The sequence below is a fragment of the Falco naumanni genome, chromosome 2 (genome assembly GCF_017639655.2).
Source record: "Falco naumanni isolate bFalNau1 chromosome 2, bFalNau1.pat, whole genome shotgun sequence".
NCBI classification, from domain to species: Eukaryota; Metazoa; Chordata; class Aves; order Falconiformes; family Falconidae; genus Falco; species Falco naumanni.
Window position 1 is genome coordinate 17,763,222 of NC_054055.1, and position 26,146 is coordinate 17,789,367.

A 26,146-nucleotide genomic window follows, 5' to 3' on the forward strand; every position below is an offset into this window, starting at 1 on the left:
ATTTGGGAACTACAGGCAACTTGGCTTCTCTTTGATCTCTGGGAAGGTTATGCAGCAGTCTAAGTTAGGAAATTGCTGTCTGGATTGGTAGACAACCAGACAGGTAAACCACTTCATTTCACCATCAGACTCAGAGTAGTGATTGAAGTGTTGTACTTTACTGGAAGGCTGATAATGAAATAAGTGTTGCAGGGGTCTGCGCTGTGACCTCTCCTGTTTAACATCTGTATTAATGACGTAGAGGAAGTGACAGAGCACTTGCCTGCCAGTTTATAGGTGATTCAAATTGGGAGGAAGAATCGGTACACTGAAGAGCAGGGCTGACACTTGAAGTGGCCCAGAAGCTGAAGTAATGGTCCAATGAGAACCTTATATGACTCAGGAAGAACAAATGCAGAGTCTTGCACCTTGAAAAGAATTCCTGGCAATAGTATAGGCTGGGACTGGCTGGTTGGGTCCAATCTGGAGAAGAGGCCCAGTGGGTTGGTAGGCAGCAAGCTGAGCATGAACCAGCAGTGACCCTGGCAGCTAAGGCAGCCAACAGCATCCTAGACCGCATGAACAGGGTCAGAGCCAGAGACTGAGGGAAGAGATTATAGCCCTTTACTCATCACTCTTTGGCAGTGACTTAAGCAGAGGCCACCAAGATGGCCAGGAACTGGAGTGCTTGCAGTGTGAGGAGAGACTGAGGGATTTGGGCTTGTAGCAGAAGTGGCTTTGGGAGGACCCTGACAGCAGCCTGCCAGTACTTACAAGGATATCATGGAGAAGATAGAGCCAGGCTCTTGCATGACAGGAGAACAAGTGGCAACAGGCACAAGCTGAACTGAGAAATGCCAATTGGAGAAGTTTTTCCTGATGATGATACCCAAGCAATGAAACGGAGAGGTCATGCTGTCTCTCTCATCTGTGCAGGGTTTCAGGACCTGACTGGAAAAAGCTTTGCTAAACTTGTTCTTACCTCATAGCTGACCCTGCTTTGTGCAGGAGGCCGGATTAGAGATCTCCTGAGGTCCCATCCAACCTGAATTATCCTGAATAATCTTATTTTAGTTAATTCTAATGATGCTGAAAAAGAATTTAGACTCTTTGAAATGTGACAGTAGTTCCTTAGTCTTTTAGATATGAGTCCAGGATCCGGAATGTATTGCAACACTCACATGTTGTGTTTTAATCAAGGTGACTTTGAAGTCTTGTCATGAAAAAGAGAAAAGCTTACTGTGGTAGAATCCAAGCAGTAATGTTTATTTTCTGTAAGATATTAAAAATGAATGAAATCACAGCACTGATAGGATGTAAATAAAGGAATAATAGTGATTGCATATCATCTGTAAACTCTTGTCCTGAAAATAGTGTGATCTGTAGAATTGCTACTGAAGCTACGAGTAATAAATCAATTAAGGAATGCAGTTCTCAGAGTCAGATCTTTGAAGAGGCTCTCTGGAAATCATGTAATTTAGGTTGGAAGGGACCTCTGGAGATTGTCAGTTTGAGTCTGATCCTGTTCAGAGCAGGGTCATGTAGGTCAGGTTTCTCAGTGATGTGTCTGGTTGAGTTTTGAACACTTTCTAAGGATGGAGATTCCATTAATTCTCTGGGCAGCCTGTTTGACCACCCTCACTATTTCTTCCCCTCCCCACCCCACCATCAAATTGGAATTTTTCATCTTCCAGCCTGTGTCAATTTCATCTCCTCCTCTTGCTGTGCACCTCCAAGAACAGTCTGGCTGCATGTTCTCTGCACCCTACTGCTAATTAGATAAAGATTAAGATCTTTGAGCTTTTTCTTCTTTAGGCTGAACAAACCCAGCTCTTTCAGCCTCCATTCTGTGTCCTATGCTCCAGTACCCAGGTGTCTTGGTGGCCCTTTGCTGGACCCACTGCATTGTGTCAGTGTCCTTGTCCTGCAGAACCCAAATCTGTTCATGGTACTCCAAATGTAGTCTGGACAATACTGAGTAGAGAAAAGCAATCGCATCTGTGGACCAGATAGTTGTACTCTTTCTGTAGTAGAGTTCAGAACGCTGGTGGCCTTTGCTGCAAAGACACACTGCTGAACCATGCTCAAGGAAGGAGAATCATCTCACTTTATATGCTTTTTTCAAAATGAAAGCCTGATAGAACAGAAGAGGTATGAAATGACTTGTGAATTATTATAATAATATTTTTTTATAAACCCAGGACCTGCATTCTTGTTGAATATATTATCGTGAGAAGCCTATTTCAAATAAAGACAAGCATAAGTTATTGCTGGATTCCTTAAGCCTGCTCCATATATATAAAATAAAGATTATCTTCAATTGGCTTGTGAAACATAAAAAGCACTATACCAAATTTTCTGAGGCTTGAGGTGATTTTTTGGGGTTTTTTTGAGAGTTAGGAAAAAACCCAAACAAGCCAGAAATAGGAGAAAGCCTGATTGTCCGTGGGCCGATGGGCAAACTAATAGTTTGCTACTTCAAAAGAAATAAGGCTTTTCTCTTCCTCTTTTTCCTCTCCCCTGACCCTGTGTCTGATTCTTACCAGATCCTTCCATAAGCCTTTTTAACTGATGGGCAGAGAGCAATTTGGCTTGCTTTTGGGTTTATTTTTCAGAAGTTTTAGTGCGTTAAGACAGCCCACAGAGTTACCTGAGAAACACAGATGTTGGCAGAAGGAGGGAGACAATGAGCAGAGAGGGGAATGTTGACAGTAGCAGAGAACAGACCGCTTTTTGGCAGTCTTGATCTGTTAGGTTGTCTCATTCCATCTTTAATGGTGAGAGAGCTGTAATTGTCAGGCAGTCGTATAATTGCTGTTGTTAAAAGGCTTTAGGCCTTTTCCCAACAATATCCATGAAATATAGCTGTAATGCTAGATCTTCAGTTGCATCACTTGTTTCCCTTAAAAATTGCACTGTAGTAATGTGACCTGTTTATTTTTGCATTAGGTGCGAGAAGCTGCTTACAAGATTTTTCTTTATCCAAATGCTGAGCAGTTGAACTGTTTAGAAGAATTGCTTGCTAGCCGAAACAGTCTGGCACAGTTGGTTGGGTATGACACCTTTGCTCACAGGGCTCTTCAGGGAACAATGGCCAAAAATCCAGGTATAAGGTGTGTGTGTGTAAGGACGTGCTGAGAAATCCAATGCAACTATGTTATGTATGAGGTCAAAAGTTCTAAGTTTCTTTTGCTGAGTTTACACTGATTTCTTCCAGTGAAGTATCTTATTGCAGTTACATTTTGCTGTATGCAATACTCATGCTTTCTATAAATGGTAGTAGTCACTGAGTAGGAACCAGTGTTTCTGTTCAGAATCAATGCTCACTGTGCATTATGAAGTTGTCATTATCCCAGCATGTAACAAAGTAAGTGTGGTACTAAATTCTTTTGAAATGATGGCACAATAGTCAACCAAGTAGTTTGTTATTGTAAAAAGAACTTTGTTGTCCTAAGGGAGCTTGTTTTGTTTGGAATATTTCAATGTAAACTTAACATCTTTTAAATGAAGAAATCAATTATTCCCCCCCATTTTACTTCTAGAGACAGTAAGACAGTTTCTGGAGAAGCTTTCTGACCAGTTGTCTAAAAGGTATGTCTTTTCCACTAAGTTATTTTTCTAACCATACTCTTTTATTTCAACAGTAGGAGGACTTGTGCACTAATAAGTCAGTCAGTGTTGCTCACTATGTGCTTTGATGAAACAAAAAGCAAGGCTTTCTCAGAGTTTGGAGGGGAGCTGTCAGCTTAAGATAAATTCTCTGTCTATGGTCAGAGAGCACACAGCACTGAATGCAACAAGTAGTGTGCATAGAAACGCAGGCAACAGCAAACAAGAAGACCAAGCTTAAGTGTTGAAGAATACATCTCCTGGTCTTTTCCCCCTATGTGCAACTCCATGTATTTTATATCTATAAGCAAATTCCCCTGTATTTCCTCTTGCCTCCCTTAGTTCCACACAGCACAAAACAGTTTCATCACTGTGTATAAATGGGGTATATTGTAAAAAAGAAAATGCTTTAGAGGTGTACAACCAGAGTAAGAGGGACTTTATTTTAAGGTACCTGAATAACAGAAGCAGCATGGAAAATTTCTCTTACCATAGTATATGAATCATGGAATCATAGAATAGTTTGGGTTGGAAGGGACCTTCAAGATCACCTAGTCCCACCCCCCCTGCCATGGGCAGGGACACCTCCCACCAGACCAGGCTGCTCACAGCCCCATCCAGCCTGGCCTTGAGCACTGCCAGGGATGGGGCAGCCACAGCTTCTCTGGGCAACCTGTGCCAGTGTCTCACCACCCTCACAGTAAAAATTTCCTTCCCAATATCTAATCTAAATCTGCCCTCTTTCAGTTTAAAGCCATTCCCCCTTGTCCTGTCACTACGTGCCCTTGTAAAAAGTCCCTCTTCAGCTTTCTTGTAGGCCCTTTCCTGGAAGGCTGCTCTAAAGTCTTCCAGAGCCTTCTCTTCTCCATGCTGAACAACCCGAACTCTCTCAGCATGTCTTCTTAGGAGAGGTGCTCCAGCCTCTGATCATCTTCACGGCCTTCCTCTGGACTCACTCCAACAGGTCCATGTCCTTCTTATGCTAGGGGCTCCAGAGCTGAATGTAGTACTCCAGGTGGGGTCTCAATGAGAGCAGAGTAGAGAAGGATAATCACCTCCTGTGGCCTGCTGGTCATGCTTCTTTTGATGCAGGCCAGGATACGGTTGGCTTTCTGGGCTGCAAGCATACATTGCCAGGTCATGTCGAGCTTTCTGTTTGCCAACACACCCAAGTCCTTCTCCTCAGGGCTGCTCTCAGTCCATTCTCTGCCCAGCCTGTATTTGTGCTTGGGACTGCCCCAATGCCATGTGCAGGACCTTGCACTTGGACTTGTTGAACTTCATGAGGTTTGCATGTGCCCACCTTTCAAGCCTGTTGTGGTCCTTCTGGATAACATCCCTTCGGTGTGTTAATTGCACTACACAGCTTGGTGTCATTGGCAAACTTGCTGAGGATGCAGTCAATCCCGCTGTCTGTGTTGCTAACAAAGATGTTAAACAGCGCTGGTCCCAGTATGGACCCCTGTGGAATGCCACTCCTTGCTGAACTCCACTTGTATATTGAGCCGTTGACCACAACTCTTTGAGTGCAACCATACAGCCAATTCCTTATCCTCAGAGTAGTCCACCTGTCAAATCCATGTCTCTCCAGTTTAGAGACAAGGATGTTGTGTGGGACAGTGTCCAATGCTTTGCACGAGTCCAGGTAGATGACATCAGTTGCTCTTCCCTCATTCACCCATGCTGTAACCCTGTTGCAGAAGGCCACCACATTTGTCAGGCCTGATTTGTCCTTAGTGAAGCCACATCACCTCCTTATTTTCCATGTACCTTAGCACAGTTTCCAGGAGGATCTGCTCCATGATCTTGCTGGGCATAGAGTTGAGACTGACTGGGCTGTAGTTCCCCATGTCTTCCTTTTTTTAATAATGGGTGTTGTTTCCCCTTTTCCAGTCTGTAGGAGCTTCACCAGACTGCCATGACTTCTCAGATATGATGGATGGTGGCTTAGCTGCTTCATCCACCAGTTCCTCAGGACCTGGGGATGCATCTCATCAGGTCCCATGGAGCTGTGCACCTTTGAGTTCCTTAGATGGTCTTGAACCTGATCATCTCCTGCAATGAAGTTCTTCATTCTCCCAGTCCCTGCCTTTGCCTTCTGTGACTTGGGCAGTGTGGCTGGAGCACTTGCCAGTGAAGACTGAGGCAAAAAAGTAATTGAGTACCACAACCTTCTCCGTCTCTTGGGTAACCAGGTCTCCCATTTCCTTCCAGAGAGGGCCCAAATTTTTGCTAGTCTTCCTTCTATCACTGACATATACCTATAGAAGCTTTTCTTGTTGCTCTTGACATCCCTGGCCAGACTTAATTCTATCAGGGCTTTAGTTTTCCTAATCCAGTCCCTTGCTTCTTGGACAATTTCTCTGTATTCCTCCCAGGCTGCCTGCCCTTGCTTCCACACTCTGTAGGCTTCCTTTTTGTGTTTGAGTTTGGCCAGGTGCTCCTTGTTCATCCATGCAGGCCTCCTGGCATTTTTGTCTGACTTCCTCTTTGTTGGGATGCCTCACTCCTGAGCTTGGAGGAGGTGATCCTTGAATGTTAACCAGCTTTCTTGGGCCCATCTTCCCTCCAGGGCTTTTATCCCATGGTACTCTACCAGGCAGATCCCTGAAGAGGCCAAAGTCTTCTCTCCTGAAGGCTGGGGTGATGATAACCTTACTGTGTGTCCTCTTCACTGCCTTAAGGATCTTGAACTCTACCATTTCCATTTTATGGTCACTACAGCCAAAGCTTCATATTCCCTGCCAGCCCCTTTTTGTTGGTAAGAACAAGTTCCAGCGTGGCACACCTCTTCATTGGCTTCTTTGTCACTTGGAGAAGGAAGTTATTGTCCATGCATTTTAGGAACCTCCTGGATTGCTTATGCCCTACTTTTTTGTCCCTCTCACCTCTCACAGGGTTGAAGGTCCTCATGAGGACCAGGGCTTGTGAACGTGAGGCTGCTCCTATCTGTCTATAGAGGGCCTTTTCTGCTTGGTCTTCCTGGTTGGGTGGCCTGTAGCAGACCTCCACTATTAATGCCACCTGCCCCTGTCCTCCCTTTAATCCTGACCCATAAGCTCTCATCAGCTCCTCATCCATCCCCAGGCAGAGCTCCCTGCACTCCAGCTGGTCATTGACATAGAGGGTGACACCCCCTCCTGGTCTCCCCTGCCTGTCCTTCCTGAAGAGCCTGTATCTTTCCAATCCAACGCTCCAGTCACAGGAGCCATCCCACCATGTCTCTGTGATACCAGTAAGATCATAGCCCTGCAGGTGTCTGCATGTCTCTTAACTCCTCTTGTTTATTCCCCGTGCTACGTGCGTATGGGCTATGGGCCAGCCATTTTATGGACATTTTCTTCGGATGGAGTATTATTGTGTACTGTATTCTACTGCTCAAAAATCTTTCACTGACATTTCGTTATAAAAATATTTTTCAGAACTCGAAAAGATTTTGAAATGATGACGAAGATGAAAATGAAGCTCAACCCCCAGAATTCAGTAAGTTAAATCTTCATGTGTCGTTTTCCGTTTTGTTTCTTTAAAAAAATATAGTATAAGCTAACCTTGTTCTATACGAAAAATTAACTCTATTTTAGTGTACAATATGTAATATAATTCAAAAGAGAAACTTTCTGTCTTCTGGCTTCAAATGCTTTTTGACTTGCTTAGCTGCCGTTTGTATTAAAACCAAGCACTGAATGCAAGATAGCTGTTAGTTTATACAGAATGGTACTGAGGTAACCAAAACATGAAGTGGTGAAAGTGGGTATTACTTTGTTTTGAATTGACTCATTTGAAAAATAAAGGCTGTACTTTTTGTTAGATCCATGTCTAGTTTGAATACTGTATTTTCTATATGCTAATTCTGTACATAACTAGGTTTATCTTTTTATTGGGATTGAGTGTATTTCTTGAAATCTAGTTTGAAGTCCTGACATATTTGAATAAGAAATACCATCTTCAAGCAAATGTTAAAATAAAGGTTATGATATATTTTGGTATTTCTGATGGTGTTTTCAGCACTGAATGTTTCCCATTCTGTGACTTCTTGAAACTGAAAAAATCTTCAAAGGAAACAAAACTTTTCATTTGGGTTCACTTGTTGTCTGTTATTGTAATTATAAGCTGGAATTCCCTTTCAGAAGCTGATGCCGTGGGATCACCCTTACTACAGTGGCGTCCTTCGTGCTGAGAGGTAAGCTCCTTATATTCATGATTGTAATGAAAATGAGCGCCTTTATTTCGTTCCTTGCAATAAGGATAAAGAAAGTCCTCAATGTAAACAGGATTTCCTTCTTTGAAGATGTACTTCAGTATGAAAAAATAAGAGTATCTGGTGGGGCAGTTGTTTCTAACATTTCTTAGTTACTGCTGGAATGCCTGTAGAAGTTTTTGGCTCCTCTCTTGTTTTATGGGGAAGTATTGGCCCTCTTTGAAGATATAAGAGGATGAAACAGTTTCAGAACAGCTAGAAAATCCTTATTCTTGTGTTGCTTTTAGCTCTTAGCTGAGCTGCAGTAATGTTTAAAAATAAATTTTGAACACTGAATACAATCCAACTCCTTTGTATTTTAACTGTATTGTACTTCTCACTGAACATGCAGCTATCATCCCCTTCTACAGACTTGAAATAGCAACTTCTTCAGTGGGTCTTCACTGTTTATGGATAGAATTAATTCTCCGTCTCTCCTGCAAAGACTGAGAAATAAATCCTCTACACAGACTTAAATAGTGCACAAGACCTTTGCAAATAATGAGATACCAGCTCAGAAAGACATGAGCCCTGCATGTTGCCTTTGTTAGATCAGCAGCAGTGACCTTTTAGAGTTGTGTTGGAAAAGATTATTTAAAGTTGTGCTTCCCTCACAAGAGGGGAAGGAAGAATCTTCCTCCACTGCAGATTTGTAGGTTTTTGGTTTTCAAATAAACTTAGACTCGATGTATCTGATTAGTTTGCTCTGGATCAGAAAGCTATGGTGGTATGGACATTGCATGGAAGGGTTGCCAGCAGTTGGCCTGGCTGTTCTGCTACTTTCTTGGACTTTGTTACTGAGGCAGTAGTTTTATGAGCAGCAGCTGTAATATTTGCCTTGTCTTAAGCTACTGCAGGCTTAGATGGGAGCAGAGCTATGTACGTGCAGCATTGTTCGTGTTCTGGGTGTGCAGAGCTTGCGGTGCAGGGGAGGGAGTGGGATGTCCAGCTGCTGGGTCTGCTCCCAGTAGCCGATGCTGGAGTACACAGCACTCCACAGTGTGTGTGTGGATTGCGTGTTTGTGGTAGCAGACACACCGCTGTGAAAGTGGGAACAAAGTAGTGGTTATACTGGAGGAGAGTCAAGGTCCATCTAGCTCCAGATTCCATCTTAGCAGTGGTCAGTAGCAGTCTGTGGAAGAGCACTGTCATACTATCTTGTAGCTTGCAGATCTCCTTTACCTTGCCTGTATGGTGTCTTCAAAATGGCAAAAATTACATTGTAATGCATAGTGCTTAACATTACTGTCAAATGTTGATGAGATTTATTGTCTGTGTATCCTGTTTATTTTCTACAATTCCTATAGTGGCTGCTTTCCCTGTTTTCGGTTAATGTGTCCCATGAGGGTTAGGCTAGGCGTTTGGTGGAGATTCTTTCTCCTCCTGGAGGAGTGTTTTGACAAACCGACTTACTGTGCTTCTTAGATCATCTCATGAAGCTGACCATGTTGTAATTGAGTTGCTGATGATCACAGATAGATCATTGTGCTCATTTTGGCATTGGGAAGAAAAATATTCTCTTTCCTTGTGGGACCTTGTGAAAGACCCAGTTAAGTTACTTCAAGAATTGCATGGTAGTTTTATGAAGGAGAGCTGCAGGTAAAACAGACCAAGACATTGGCAGTGTATCTTTGCCATTTTTTATTTATTCAGACACCAAGTCTAGCAGCTGGATCGGTGTGAAGAATCTCCTGAACCTGTGTAGGGCTTCCTTGATTACAGTGCAGCATTGGAGTCCAACCTTTTTCTCCCTCCAGGCTGGGCAGGAGTATTTTTTTCTGGCAGGTATGCAAACATCTACAAGGCAGGGAAGGAAGAATAGTTTTCCTCTCCATTGTGTGCAACAGTGTTTCACTAAAACCCAAGGGTTTAGGTCTTTCACTGTCCTATTTTATGGATAGTGGTCTGCCTTTGGGAAAAGGTTTTGATCTGGCAGTGACTTAACAATACTTTACATTCATTCTGCCCGTATTGTAGGTATTTAACAAAGCACTGGATGGATGCTGGCTGATCAGCCCTGAAAAGTAAAAATCACTTGTCCACTGCATAGTATCAGTGGCTGTGCTTTTTGACTGAAACTAGGCAGGACTCAGAGAGTATTTACAGAACAACCAGAGGACAGGGATATACAGCTTGTCATGTCTGTGCCCTGAACGTAATATTTATGTAAATGTGAATCCACTATCCTTTATCTTGTATTTATATTTGCCTCTGACTTGCCTCTGACCACATCCTTTCTTGAATGCCCCTTAGATGCTATGGTTTGTTCAGTTCAACAGTTTTGTAATTGAAAGATCAGAACTGTATCTGTCACAAAGCTTCATACTTGCAGGAGTTTGACTTTTGGCTGTTTGTTCTTACTTTCTATATGAGCCAATTATCTTGTAGTATTGAGTTATGTCTCTATGGAAAAGTGATGTTATTTTCCTTGGTTTGTTTTTGGGTGTTTTTTAATTTACACTTTTTTTACTTTAAATTTGATCGTGATTAATTTTATTTATTTATAACAGAAATAACTTATTTAATTTTAAATTGTTGTATCCAGGTTGTTTGTGGTTTTGCATCATGGAATGACAAAATATATTTTTCAAACAAGATATATTTACCTGTCATGCATTTCTCCCATAGGTGATATTCTTTGTAGATTTATTATTTTTTTCTTCAATGGTTTCTCTTTTTTTGAAACACATATACTTTTAGCTTTATGTCTTTTACATAATATGATCGTATTTGTAATAGTGCTGTGCGCTTATGTTTTTGTCTGTCATGTTTTGGGACTCAGTAGTAGATTGTATGGTGGATTTCTGTATTGTTAGGAATTCCTTTTTACTCTGCTTGGTAAAATGTTTTTGTTGAAAGGGAAGCAAATATATGCTTTTGGGTATTTCTTTTGAACTACTATTGTCACTGTGGCTTCAGCTGATGTACAGAACCATAGTTTCCTAGATATTGTCAGGTACATAAGATGTGGATTATCTTTATGAACCTAGGTATAAAGAAAGAGACTACAAAGTTACTTAATCAAGACCAAACCCTTGCAATGTTCTAGTATGTCGCGCATACACTACTACGGGGTGCAAGAAATATTAGATGGGACAGCGTCTGTTGAAAAAGGTTTACTCTTTCCTATTTTGGTCTATATGACCTTATTTCCAAATGGAAATGTTGGGAGCAAACATATAGACAGTGTGGTCCTGATCAGATATTTTACTTTCTCTTTAGTTCTCCACATTTTTCTCCACATTTTGACCAAATACATCAATTTGTCTCAAATGGCAGTGAAACTCATGACATATTTCTAATGTGTCTGTTTTATATCTGTATATTGTAGGTTTTAATTTTTTTAATATATTTTATATTGTAAATATATGTTTATTAGAACATGATTAAGAAAAAAAATTCTCCATTAGATTACTCATAACAATTTTCAGAGCTGGATATTTACTTCTGAAGAATGCGGGATATTCACATGCATTTGGACTGTTGAGTTTTAATGACATTTGCTGTCATACGAGGCGGCCTTTATTTTCACTCTGCTTCTTCGGTCGTTACTAAACCGTTTCTGCTGTTTTTGAAGTTGAACAGCAGGTGGAGCTCCAGAATCAAGTCACAGAGTATGTTTTTTCTTTCTGTAAAAGCCACAGTAATTTTGTTTCTGTCAGCTTTCACGCAGTCTTTTCCCTGGAAACTTGATCCTACTTCAAAAGTGTAAGTCTCCCATTGATGGTAACAGGATAGTTTAATTTTTCTTTTTTCTTTGTCTTTTTTCTTTTTTTAAAAATTATGTTAAGTAGCGTCTCTGTCTTTAAACCCACACTTATGATATAATGGTTTTGTAGCTATAGTTTAAGTGGCAGAGAAAATAGATGTCAATATAAATGTACATTTAAGAGAAACTGGAGACAAATGTCTGCAGTTCATGGTAGTAGTATCTTAAAAGAAGATAGAGTAATTAGGAGAACCTCAAGAATTTTGGCAGGCAGGTAATGAAACAGTGAATGCTAGAACATGCTTCAGCCTCCAACAAGTAAAAAGATGTCTACTATGTATATTATAAAAATAATACTGTTGAATTTTAGTGCAGGCAAGTACCATAGTGTTAATTAAATCCCATTACCTTCTCAGTAAGTGCAGCTGCAGTTATAAATAATTCTCAAGGCCCAGGTCTTGCAAAGATGTGGTAGTGTTACTGACTTCTTCTGGGTCATAAAAAAACACAAAACCCAAAGCAAACCAAAAAAACCCCCAAAACCCAATGCTGGAAGACACCTTTTAAAGTCAAGTATTTGCCTTGAAGGTGGGATTGACTATACTTAAGCCACTTCTGATGGAGGCAACAGAACTGTTGAGAACTGTCAGTGGTGAGCTTAGTGTATGTGGTATTGACTCCTGTTTCCCTAACCTTTAGTTCTTGCTGGGCTGACTTCGCTGGCTATAATTCATTGTTGCCAAAATGTCACAGATTTTATTCAGCTTGCAACTGGGATGTGCTTGCAGAGTATTGCACTCTGTTCTGGTCTGTCTCTTTGGGACTGCATAAATTCAGACTGGCCTTGGGGATGAACAAATTAATGCCAAAATAAGCCAGTTTCCTGCTGTGTAGGAAAGAGAAGCCACCACAGCAACTGCAAGCATTTTGGATCTTGGGGTGACCAGCTGAGCAGAAATTAGAAATAACTCCTCTCCTTTCTTGTTGGGGCAGTACATGGGCTGCTGGCTTCAGGGGGGTGGGCAGCACTTTTGTTTTTTCAGAGGGGTAACTTCAATACCAAGCTACCTAAACATGACTGGATGTTTCTCAAGTTGCTAAAAGCTGCAACTAATGTTGAGGCTTGCAAGTTATTTGTAAACAAACTTTTTTATGGCTGCTTTTTGTTAAATTATTTTTAGTTTTATGAAAGTGTTATCTGTTGGGAATACCACATGGAAAAATGGCCCAGACCCTTCGTGGAATATGTGAGCAAACTGTCACTCTGTTCAAATTGAAAGCTGAAGTGGAAAAATAATGCAAAATTTAAAAAGAACCAGGAAATCTTTCAACCAAAGCTCATAGAGAAGGAAAAGTTTCTTTAACTATCTTTTATAAGCAAGGGAAGGCATGCCTTCTATGAAATCAACTAATGTAGGTGCAAGAAGTCCCTTTAACTTACCAATCACTGAGTTAGTGGACTAAGCTTTTGGAGGAAAACCTGAAAGTTACTGAAAAGGCTTGCTGTGAAGCAGAATTCAAGTTTCAACAATTACTTATTTATTCAAAACATTGTGGAAGGACAAAGAAATTATTGTTGATTTGAAAACAAAGTCAAATCTAAAAGTTGTGTACAGTGTCGATACCAAACCAATATTCCAAATTACCCCCTGACCTCCTCCAAAATATTCTATGAAGTACAATTAACAGAAAGAAAAAAGGAATGTGAGATATAGGTGCTAGTTTATGGTTGATGACAGTACAAAGGATTTCTATTATTATTACTTTTTTTAAGAAATCCAGTCTTCTGTAAATCATGGTTTAGAGGCTCCCTTCAGGTAAAGAATTAAATTTCATAGTCTGACATGTAATGAAAATTGGAAGGGGTTTTCCTTGTCTTCATCTCTTTAGGTTAACCTGAGGGGTTCATCTCACTTTTATCTTCCACTAACAAGATTTTTTCAAGTTTTTTTTGAAAGTTTTGACAGAATCTGTTTTGTTAGAGATAGTTAACTTAATGTTACATATTTTTGTGGATGTCAACAGATAATAATTTTTATTCAAAAAGTCAGGATATATCAGGGACTATGTTTAATAGCCATTGATAAGAATTCTTGCCAAGCAGCTAATTTGCAATTGTTAAGTCTGAATGTTCCTGTTCTGAAGAACAGTGATCCTTACTCAAATATCCCTAATGTCCAAGTTTATAAAAACCATTCTTAATAGAATAGATGAAAGTCATGCTGTACAAAACAGGCTTGGTTTCCTTCCAAATATACAGCTTAAATGAAAGTGATTTTGGAAGTCTGCATTTTATTTAGACTCAGTGAAGTCATAGAAGCTTAGAAATAATTATTTATAATCACATACTACATCTTTGTTCTTCACAGGCACACAGCCTTTTTATTTGAAGCCTGCTGTTCTTGCGGAATAACCAACCCTCATTGTGTCAGTTAACTTCTTTTTAAAATTGGTTTTTAAATCTGTTTGGCTACGTTACTTCTTTTAAAACTATTGCTGGGCTGCATACTGTAAAGTAAGGTGTCTGGATTTTTCAATGTAGTTTATCCTTAAATATAAAGCAGGAATGTACATCAAAGAAGCTACTGTTTTCTTCGATATTTCTACTTTCTTTAGGAGGGTAGTGAGATTTCTCTTTGTGAAGTTTCTGAGCTCACATTCTGACATAGGGTGCATAAGGAAATTTTCATTCTTTCCTGGGCTTTTTTATAAATACAAATGCTTTGGTGTTTAAAATCAGATGTTCAGAGTGAATTAAGTTATGTTTTAAGACAAAATGAAAGGAGACAAAAAAAAAGGACAAAAACATGTTTGTGTTTCTCAGCCTTTCACAGTTTTGGACATTTAAGCATATGAGTTATGCATTTCTACAGGAACAACAAAATAATTCAAGGTTCATTGTTACAATAGAAGGGACTAGTTTTAATTCTTGATTTTTTTTTTTTTAAGTCAAAGTAGCTAACTGAAAGGTTGGCACAGAGAAAACTATTATTTTCCACTATAAATGAGTTCATGTGTATACTTGTTGCTGCTGTTTTTCATTTGTTGAGAATGAGATTTATATAAAAAAAATAAAAGTTGCCAGTATATAAATGTGATATGGTATTTCCTATATCTAAGTTAAAAGCAATCTTCTTTTTGTTTACTGTCTAGTCATGTAAAAATGCCTTAGTGATTTCGGGAAGTCATCTTTTAGATTAATAATTGTGTTTTCTGGTGTGTATGTCTGTAATGGATAGACAGTTCAATATTTCCTTTCCCTGATCTTCCAGAAGTGCATTCAGATCCTGGAAATTTCATGTAAGAGTTTAAGAAAATTTATGTGCTCAAGTTCAAGTGTAGTCGGGAAAACTTTTTGTAGCACTGCAAGTATGAAAAATCAATCCATACCTGGTTTTTTTTGACCTCAGGTACCCTAGAAGAAAGGTTCTATGGTAAGAAATCCTTTTCGCTGGAGTATGCAGTTCTCTGCAAAGTTCTGTCATGATTCATCAGATCACCATTCTTCCATCATCTTTGCCTGTATTTTCAAATGCGTCTTCCCATAGAAAAAGCTGTGCAGTTTGTCCTCTTGGGATTCAGGTATACAACATGCAGTTCAGTCAGGGAATCTTAAGTTCCAGAGAGGAGCAAGAGCTCATAGTTGAGCTCAAGACTTCCGTTAGTTAGCTCTGGTTGGTACTTTACTAAGCCTGAGAGTGGCATTGTATTTGTGTCTGCCTTCCCCTGGTGACATAGGCATCCTGGGTGCCTGTTTGAAGCAACCTGAATCACCTTGCTGGGACGCAGAACTCACATTTTAAGTGAAAGGGTGTCCAGACAGGCTGTTTGATTCTTGTCCTGGCTTGCTTATCTGAGCTGAATCCTCCTTCTTCCTTAGCAAGTGCTGTAACCATGTTTCCATGTATTTGCTGGCTTTGGAGACAGCAGTACAATGTTCTACTAGTGATGTTCGTATGCCATGTGCATCATCCTCCCCATTGAATTCTGCCTGTCTGCTCAGCTGGTGCAGCAAGCAAGCTGCAAAATTACAGCATACAAGAAAACCTTTCTTCAGGCACATCTCTGCAGTTGTCACCAAATGCTGATCTTAGCTGTCTGTCTCCAGAAATTAACCTTTCTTGCTAGTAGCAGTAAACCTTTGTGGAAATTTTATGGGTAGCAGAATGCCTGTTAGTGTATTTCAGTATGGGTCATAATAACTTCCTTTCTGATTTCTTTTCCCAAAAATACTTGAATGCTTTTCCTGTTGGAGATAAAAACTATAACATGGCTGAATAAATGTAGAGGCAGCTTGCCAAAGAGTGACCAGAAAGAGTGTGCTCATATTAAAGCAGCTACTAGTTACACTTTTATTTGAATTTTTTATTGTTTGTTTTAAATAGAAAGAACAAAGCCAGACAACTAGCCAAGCTCACAGTTGATAACAGCTTGAAAATCAGGCGCTGCTACTTCAGCGTGTGGTATAATAAAAATACTTGTCTGCACAGTGGGGTCATCAACAGTTATTAACATGTAGATTATGAAGATTGCTTTGCTCTGACCAGTGAGCGGTTCAGGGGCAGGCTAAGCTGTAATACTTTGGAAACTCTGCTCCTTTTTATATAGAGTCAGTCACTATCAGTTAATTCATTAACTAAAGTTTTTGTCCTTCTCTATCAATGGAATGAATGTGCAGTGGAATGCCTTGTTTTGGTAGGGTTTTGTTGGAAGGCTTTTGTGTGCATTTTCAAATGCGCTTGGTTTCACATGTGAAAAAAAATGATCAAAGAAACACCGTACACCTGGGATGGAAGATGGTGAACTTTAAGTTTCCCCTTTAGCTTCAGGAGAAATTAATTTTACAGGCTTGGATCAGCCCTCAAAAAGGCTCTGCATCCTACACAGACAAGCTCTGTCTTTCTTACAGGGCAGTTTAAAAGTGTGGAAGGAGTGTATTGGTAGAAGTCTTCATCTTGGAGTTTTATGCTGTCTTTGAGAATCTGACCCAGGTCAGAGTATTTTGGAGATAGAACCCGAGACCCTTGAACAGTGTTAGAAATTTCATTCGAAGGGCAGAGGGAAGAGAAGTTTGACTGGCTGGCACAGTTGCAGTCTGCATTGTTGCCAAGAACTTGTGCTACGGTGTTTTAGATTAGCATGAATTTGAACACTGAAATAGCATGCCTGGGAAATATTGTGTTCTTGCAGTTTCACCAAGGTGATGAAGCTGTGAATAACTGAGGTTGGGGAATCATTTGCTAGCAAACAGATGCTTTTTCCTTGTCATCTGGAAGCAATGAAGTTGCTAATGGCTGCTACTGTTTGAGTGCCTGGCCTGGATTCAAGCAAGAATCTTCAAGGAGGGAGCATGTAGTTTGTCTGTAAACTCTTCCAAATACTTTTGCACCCACACCCTCCAGCCAGATTTCAGTTTTACAGATCTAGTAGAGATTGTAGGATTTGTTGTTCAGCTCATTGAGTATTCTTTTTTTTGGGAAAGATTCAAGTGTTTTAAATGGATTTCTTCCCTTTTCCCCATTGTCCTCTAATCTTGTCTAGTGTTAACACCTTATATTCTGCAGTGAACAGCTTTAAATCTTGAAGGTGAGGGCTCAGAAGAGAGTCAATCATATGCTTGCTCTTGCAACTGAAAGGCAAGATCATCTATTAATAATAACCAAAGCTCCATTCTTGGAATTTTGGGACATTAGTTTGAGGTAGCTGAGGTTTTGGCTAATTTCTATTCCTAAATAAGACCAAAGAGAAAGTTTTTCTGGAATCAGTGCAAGTTTGACGGTAGGCGTTCTTCGGTGATAGTTGGTCTTAGCTGATTTGTGAAAAGAGAGTTCATGTATGAGGTAGGACCAAATTCAAAATTTGTTAGTTAAGTCTGTGTTGTGTCTGGAATGATTACTGCATAGTGGGTATAAACTGGTATTAGAAAAAGATATTTTTTTTTTTTTAAGAGGTACCCTCCACTTCCTGGAGCAGTAGCTCTTTTTCAGTACCTGATGCTCATTTTGAAGTGTGTTACTATTATCATCTGATTGTGAAAATTGCTTTATAAGACCATATTCTAACCACTTTCTCCTATGATATTGCAGTGGCTAACAAACAAACAGTGGATGCCAGATAACAAGGTATAATTATCACCACTGACTGCGGTCAGGATTGTCCAAAAGTAATTTAAATCAGTCTTGTGTCATAGGACTTGAGAATATTTCAGTATCTTAGTCTTCGATCTTTGTTTGTATACTGATGTAGCAGAAATTGAGAAGTTAGTGAGATCAGAACAAGAAATAATTTTTTTTTGGTGTTCTGTATGGAAACGTTATTTTTCAAAACTTTTGCAATTTTCCATTGGCAAGAGGAATATTCACACACATCTTTCATTAAATGTGGGAGAGGTTTGATCCTGACAATGTTCTACCAGCAGTGACTGACATTAGCTTTGTGTGTAGTTATTATTAAAGTGGTTGTTTAATCAGGACCTCATTGTATTTAAAATGTCAAGATTGTGACATCTTCAAACATTAGCCAGGGTAGAGGACTAGTTACCCTGGGGAGTCTGCCTTAAGCCAGTATAGCCTGTAATTGCTATTTTCATGTGTGGGTGAGTAAGTATCATGTTTTTCCAAAAGACATAACTATTACAGACTGATATCCCCTCCCCAGCTTTGGATAGTGACAGTGTATTACAAAATACCTATCAGGCGGCCTTCTCCCAATCATCTTCATCATGGGGTAAGTTCATGGGGACAATGCACATGCTCAAGGAGTGCTGAGAACGAGGAAGAAATAGGCACTTATGTTCTCCCTGTAATGTATTAATGTCAGCTCTTCTATCCATGAAGAAATACCACTGCTTACTCCTGCTGGTAGATGTCTGCATTTTTGACAGAAACAAAATGAAACCTGAAGTAGTTACAGAGCTTTTCCCCTCTGTCCCTCAGCAAACATGTTAATCCAGTATTTCAACTGAGTGTGGTAATCCTTTGGGTTTAGCGTGACACCTTGTCCTCTGATGAAGCTGGAATCTATCTCGTACTGCATCTGTGTGGTCTTACTCCTGGGCTCCATATGATGTCTTCACAGAATCACAGATTAGGTGAGGTTGGAAGAGACCTCTGGAGGTCATCTCGTTCAACCCCACTGCTCAAGCAGGGCCACCTAGAGTCAGTTGCCCAGGACCATGTCCCAGGTGGCTTTTGAGATGGAGACTCCACAACCTCTCTGGGCAACCTGGGCCAGTGCTCGGTCACTGTCACGGGGAAAAAGTGTTTCCTGCTGTTCAGAGGGAACCTCTTGTGTTTCAGTTTGTGCCCATTGCCTCTGGTCCTGTCACTGGGCACCACTGAGAAGAGCCCGGCTCCATCTGCTTTGCACCCTCCCTTCAGGTGTTAATACTCAATATTAAGATCTCCCTGAGCTTTCTCTTCTCTAGGCTGAACAGTCCCAGCTCTCTCAGCCCTTCCTGGTAGAAGAGATGCTCCAGTCTCTTCATCATTTTTGTGGCCCTTTGTTGGATTCTCTGCAGTATGCCCATCCATGTGTCTCTTGTACCAAGGAGCCCAGCACTGGACACGGCATTGCAGGTGTGTCCTCAGCAGCTCTGCATGGAGGGGAAGGATCACCTCCCTCAGCCTGCTGGCGATCCTTTGCCTGATGCAGCCCAGGATGCCGTTCTCCTCCTTTGCAGCAGGGCCCCACTGCTGGCTCATGTTCAACGTGGTGTCCACCGGGACCCCCTGGTCCTTTTTCATGCGAACTGCTTTCTTGCTGGGTGGACCCCAACATAAGTTGGTGCCTGGGGTTGTTCCTCCCCAGGTGCAGGATGTTGTACTTCCCCTTGTCCTGTCCCATTTCTCTAGCTTGTCCCTCTGGATGGCAGCATGACTCCCTGGCCTACCAGCCACTCCTACCAGTTTAGTGTCATCAGCAAACATGTTGAGGGTATGCTCTGACCCATCATCCAGATCATTAATGAAGATGTTAAACAGGACTGGACCTGGTATTGACCCCTGGACTACACCACTAGTTTTTGGCCTCCAACTAGACACTGTGGCACTGATCACCTCCCTCTGGGCCTGGCCATTCAGCCAGTTTGAGGTCTGCCTCCCTATCTGCTCATCCAGCCTGTACACCAACAGTTTCTCTGTGAGTATCTTATGGGAGACAGTGTCAGAGGCCTTCTGAAGTCCAGGTAAACTATGTGCACTGCTCCCCCCTTGTCTACCAGACCGCTTGTTTCGTCATAGAAGATTATTGGTTGGTCAGGCATGACTTGCCCTTGGTGAATCCATGTTGACTGTTCCTGATGACTTTTTTGTCTTTCATGTTCATGGAAATGTTTTCCAGGATTAGGTGGTCCATCAGAAAAAATTTCTGCTCTTCAGAAAATTTTGAGTAGTCTGGTCACTTCTTTTGATTTTTCATGCTTCCTGTGTGTACATGTGACTTAATTTCATTAGATGTTTTCAAGGGTGGTGTTCTTGACTTTCTTACCATTTTCATATTCTCTTTTCCTGCAGCTGAATTTACTGGTAGGAGTTGCATATTTTAATTTCCTCCAACTGTGAAAATCTGATGGTTTACGGTGACTCTGAGCTGTTGGTGGAGTTAAATTTTGATTTACTGACGTGTGTGTTTGTAGTATTGTATCATATGGGTTCTTTCTTGAAATATCTTGCACAATCAGCTCTGTTTTCCTAGTTGACAGGGAGAAAACAGCAGGGAAACCCTGGGTGATATTGGATGTCTGGGGCGAGGAGGATGTGCAGGTACTAGATGGGTTTTGCACATGGTCAGCATAGCTTTGGCGGGGCTGGTTGAAATGAGTTGAAACAAAAAGCTCTGCAGAGAGCCCTCATGCAACCTCCATATGAAACCACTTAACTGTGTCTGTATTTCTTCCCTGGTTCTGAGATGATGATGTAGGTGGGCTTTGTCCTGCACCTGGATTAATAAACCTTTCTGGAACCTAAACCAGGGTATGGTAAATTTGCGTGGCTCTACAGAAACCAGAGCAGGACAAGCAGGATTGTGACAGAGCCAGAACTAATAAATGTGGCTTATCAGGACTGGGTCTGAGGAAATCTGGCTTTAAGTTACTACTCAAGTGTAAATTTGTCATTTTTTTCATGTAATTTTTTAGCTATACAAAAAGATTATCATTACCGGCTATTTCTTTTCTAACTTATTTTGAAATAAATGTTGTAAATTTTCAAAATAAGGGTAATCATGCTTCCCAGCTTGGAGGGGTACATGTGGAGAAATACTGCGTCACATTATAGTAAACTTCTATTGAGAAAGTACATTTATAGTGAACTTTTCATTTACCATTAGTCCTTAGGTAAAGAAGCAGTTGTTTAAATAACAATGGGAAACTCAGCTTAGTATTCATAGTAGTATGTAGGATGATGGTATAAGATTTCAAAGTGATGTGACAAAAACCCCAGTCCTAAGCTATTACAGAGGTTATTATGACTCACTGCTAAAAGATGTTATTTTTCCTTTTAATAAAAGGATCATTTGAACAGGTTTTGTAGCCTGTATGCAGGGAAAGCTTCAGAGCAGAATCAGGAGGACTGAAGCACTTAGTGGTGAGTTTAAGTTTTCACAGTAGCAGCCAGAGCAGAAGGTGATCACAGGGTGTGATACTGTAAAAGTCTGGAGACATCTGAGTAAAAGTGCTACTGTTGAAGGAGCTGCAGCTCTTAGGAATTACTGACTTTAAAATCTCAGGATATTCAACACATTCACTGTAATTCTGTACTTTTGGGGGGTTCTGGGTGTAAAGCAGTGCCCTTTTTACTCCAGATTTCTGTGGCTTATTATATGGAAATTAACTCATATCTTCTGCTTGCTTTTAGAGACTTGCTTCCAGTCTTTTTATCTAACTTGATCTAAAGTGATTTGTGTCATGCTTATTTTTTTTCTTTTGGTGTAAAGACTCTTTTTGAGTAAGAAGGAAAATGTGTATTGCAGAATACAGAGTGTATATTTAAGTGTTGGTACGTGTCTTGAAGAAATTGTGTCAGTATGGTGGAGGCAAAATCTGCATTGTTTTCTATGTTCTAGTATAATTAAAAGTAGAATGGAATACACCGGCTTTAGCTTCTTGCATGTGTAGTGTGAAAATAAGCAAACTCCTGTAATTTAGCATACCTGTATTTTTCACAAATGTTGCAATGGTAGTTGCAAAACACTGCTAGATTATGTGATAAAGGTAATATAAAGGGTACTAGGAAAATAAAACAAAATACAAGAATGAGTGCCATGGCTGAGAGAAGTAACCCCATCCTGCTGTGCATCACAGTGCAGTGAAGCTGGATAGTGAGTTATAGCTGCAGTTTTAAGCATATTGGCAAATGCAGTACCCCCAGTGGACTTCATGTGTAGGTGTGTGTGAGTGGGAAGGAAGGAAGGGTAGTAGCTAAGTGGACAGGGGCTAGTGACTCTCACAGCTGATTTCTAACTAAGCCTTTTGATCATAGGCCTCAAGATGGCATGGTTCTCATCTTTGGTGTTTAGCTATTGTAGTCTAGCTGATGTGTGTTTAAATTTCAGTGACACTATTTACCATGTCGTTAAGAAGCAAAAGCACGTAGGATATGAAAGAAGATAGAAGGGAGGGACTGTGATTCTCTATAAACAGTCTACTGTGAGACCCTGGGAAATGGTATTAATAACGCTTGGACTTTGTATGTGAAATGACGGAGCAAGAACACTTTGCCATTTGGGATGCACACACAACTACAAGCAGATTCCAGTTCTGATTTTGCTGTTGTCTGCAAAGAGTTGTGTGGCCCTGAGCAGCTTGTGGAAGGTGTGAGTTTGCAAAGCATTTGTTTGCTTGGTATACTTGTAGTTTGTTTATTTTTTAGGGTCAGAGGCTTAGGAAGTTTGAGCTCAAGTATAGACTGCATACATCTCTGAACTACTGTTATCATAGCTTTTTGTTCATTCTCAGTGTATGTGTGTGCATGCAGATGCATGGTGTCTTTCCTCCCCAGGTGTGTCTTCTGTGCTACAGTGTCTTGAGCATACTTAGTTGTTTGATGTTAGGCTCAGGAAACTTGGCCATCTTTGGAATCCACATCACATCGTAAAATCTTCAAGTGGCTGTAAGATACTTTCTTCAGGTCAGAGGCTCCCCAGAGCTTGAGGTGATTCATGCATAGGATGTGACTGTGTCGCCTTGGTGTTCCTATTGCTCCAGTGAAAGACAAGGCTGCAGAGTCAGCAGTGCTTACTGGTTGGTTTCCTGCCCTAGCTGAAGATTTGGCTTACACCACAGCCAAAGTCAGCCCCATTTTCTGATCAGTCACGTGGCGCAGCCTTGGTGTGGGAATGGCGCCTGAGTGCCGGTGGCCTCTTGTAGATCAAAAGCCACAGCCTGCCCACTCATGGTGTTGCCATGGTCTGTTTGAGCTACGTGTTCACCGCTTATCTGAAAATGATAGTCAACATCTGCTGAAGTTGATACCCAAACTTAAATGTAAGAAATACTGAGTTACTGTGAAGTATTGTGCCACAACTAGTCTGTGACTTACTTGGTTTCGCTGTTTGAAAAATAAAGCCATGCTTGATAAGAGCCTTGAGGCTTATTTGCTGTACTTTGTCACATCCTATGACTTGAAGGTGCAGGCTGCAGTTTGTGTAGCTCAGCTAACTCACTGGTTTGGGGTTCTTGTGTTTCCTTAGGTACAACATCGATCCTGGCTTGTACTGTCCATTTTTCTCTCTTGGGGCGTGCATGGAGGGTTTAAACTCTTTGTTCAGTCAGCTCCTAGGAATCTCCCTTTATGCTGAACAGACACAGAGAGGAGAGGTTTGGTCTGAAGATGTTCGAAAGTTGGTAAGTATTCTTGTTCCCAACGTCTGAAATGACAAAGGGAAGTTAGATGAGATGATGTGTTCCTCTGAGCCATGAATCAGATTTTGGTTTTAAATTACTTGGGTACCTGTCAAAAGCACAGACTAGTTGTCTAATTTTAGTTGAAGTTAGACCTCAAGGACTTTACACTCCAAGTGCATTTTGTATGCTTCTTATTTTATGGCCTTTATAATATGTCTCTGTGTGGAAGGGTGCCTGAATCAGAAGCATTTTCTCTTTTTGGAGATTACTGTTGTACCTTTCAAGCCATTCTTCTGAGTGAGCCTTGCTGGTTTTTTTTTCGTTTCCAGTTTGTAGATGACTGTGGAGGACTGGAGTGCTGTAGGTGTGTGTTCTAGCAGTCATGTGTATTTGCCTCTTTTTTTTATTTATTCTGTATGTCATCTTTACTTTGAGGTATTTTATGTCTTTATTTTTCTGCCCTCTTTTTAGGGGAGGGTGGAAATAAAAACTTAGGCAATAATTTACACATCAGGCTCCCAGGTTCCTCTGTTGTCTTCCCTCCATGTATTCACTGCCAGATCTTCTACACTGCTCTTGCACCTCCAGCCTCCAGCAAGAGCTGCTGTTCTTCCTATCCTGTGGATCAATTTCTAATTACTCCTTACTCTTTTTATTTTTATTTCCATGGTAAATCACTGTTGACTTCTCATAAGTAATTTAGGGGCTACAGACAGTGTTACTTCTAATACTAATCTGTGACTGAATAGTTTTGAGTGAAATGCAGAAATGGATGTAATTTGAGGGACATGTTGTGAATCTGGTGTGTATTTTTTGCAAACAAAAATTGCTAGCAGACTTTACATGAATTATTCCCAGTTTATTTGTCATTTATTAATTATAAATCTTTCAATAAGAATACTACATATATTAGTATTGTATATATGTACACACTTCAATTTACACATCTTTTTGGTGATTTCACTGTGGAAATTATGTATTTTTTCAGGCTGTTGTTCATGAAACTGAAGGTTTGCTAGGATACATCTATTGTGACTTCTTTCAGCGAGCTGATAAACCACATCAGGTAACATTTGTGGTTCCAGCATGTTTTTATTTGAGTAATGACTGTAGCATTAGGACTATTTGCATTCAATGCAAGTTTAGTAAAAGTTACCTCAATTTAAAATAAGTAAATTGTAAACAGGGGAAGCCTGTAACTTCAAGTGTTGGTTTAAGTAAAATATTTTTGTAAGTAACCTTTCACTTAAAAAACGTTACCCGATAGGCTGAACTCAGACTCTTTGTTGTACGGAACAACATGAAATGTCGTAGAACTCTGTTTAAAAACATCTATTTTCTGGCCTATTATTTGCAAGTAAAAATGATCTGAAATTTTAATACTCTCTAAAGGTGAAAGCTCACTAATAACAACTAATTTTTATTCAAAATCCTACTTAAAACTGAAGACAGTTCCAACTGTTGTGGCTCACTCACTCGTGCTGCCTAGTGCCAGTGTATTACCTGTAGAATGCAGAACAATGGACACTTCACTCTCTAGCAGCATCTGCAAATTACCGCTGTTAGTGAGGTGGTAATTGGACTTCAAATGTATATTATTTTAGTATATTACTCCGTTTTGCTAATGTTTCACGGTATACTAGGAGTGCTATGGTATATTTTATAAAGAAGCTACTGCTGAAGAATGAGGACAGAACATAGTCTAAAAATTATAGATTTGACACATCAGTAAATTTCTTTGAGCCAGTGATATTTTTTTAGAAAAATTGAGAGGTTCTGACAATTCTAAACCAGAAGGAATTATTTTCTGAAAGCAACACAGTGTTTTCTTCATGGAATAAGGTAGTTTCCTCATGAATATGGAGCAAAAAATAAAGATGGAGAAACAGCATGCTGCTATTGAACAACGCTTAATGTTCGTTGAATTCTACTTATGTAACAGTATATGATTGTTTGATTTAATATTTTAATGACTTCATCATTATGTTAATATCATAGGTATAATGAGATTGGCTGTCCATATCTTTGCTTTTGTCTTGAAAAGGATTGTCACTTTACAGTTCGTGGAGGCAGGCTAAGGGAAAATGGAGAGTACCAGCTGCCTGTAGTTGTTCTTATGCTTAGCCTGCCCCATTCAACAAGGGATGCACCAACACTACTAAGTCCTGGGATGATGGAGAATCTCTTCCATGAAATGGGACATGCTATGCATTCTATGCTGGGGAGAACTCGGTACCAACATGTCACTGGTAAGAAAATTAGAATAGTGATTTTTTTGGTTTAGTTAAATGTTTCATTTCTAGAAGAAGGCAGTAGATTAAAAAAACCCCAAACAACAAACCCAAAACAATCAAGAAAAAAAAAAGAAGGATGAACCAGAAATTGTTGAGTCATGTTGATACTTCTGCATCTTTGATAACCTGAAAATAGAATATCAGATCCTCTGATATTATCTGAAACCCAGCAAAGGACATCCTAGTAAGAATTAGGTATTTGTATCTCTTGTTTCTGTACTACTGATCTTTGTTCTAGTAGTGGTATCCACTTTTGCAAGTTCACATTATGTGGAGTTTATAATAATGGAATAGTTGGAGGATTGAAAATAAATTGAGATAAACTTGTACCTAGTGTAAAAGCACAATGAATCCTGGGTTGAAAATTATTTAGGAAATTGAATTAAGGAAAATTGATAAATTAGTTTTTGCAAAGGGCATACACTTGCAATATGGAAAATCTGTAAAGCCAGGTCTTTTCTAGTTGATTCTGATTA

General features: G+C 40.2%; 1 protein-coding gene across 1 annotated transcript in view; it reads left to right on the forward strand.

The window, feature by feature from the left end:
- LOC121083263 (mitochondrial intermediate peptidase) overlaps nucleotides 1–26,146 on the forward strand; it is an 80,891-nt gene that overhangs the window by 10,737 nt on the left and 44,008 nt on the right. Inside the window, exons 7-13 of the mRNA XM_040583455.1 lie at nucleotides 2,929–3,085; nucleotides 3,522–3,570; nucleotides 7,011–7,071; nucleotides 7,716–7,768; nucleotides 23,223–23,376; nucleotides 24,365–24,442; nucleotides 25,421–25,625. Of these exons, the coding sequence (XP_040439389.1) occupies nucleotides 2,929–3,085; nucleotides 3,522–3,570; nucleotides 7,011–7,071; nucleotides 7,716–7,768; nucleotides 23,223–23,376; nucleotides 24,365–24,442; nucleotides 25,421–25,625 (757 nt within the window). The remainder of the gene's footprint in view (nucleotides 1–2,928; nucleotides 3,086–3,521; nucleotides 3,571–7,010; nucleotides 7,072–7,715; nucleotides 7,769–23,222; nucleotides 23,377–24,364; nucleotides 24,443–25,420; nucleotides 25,626–26,146) is intronic.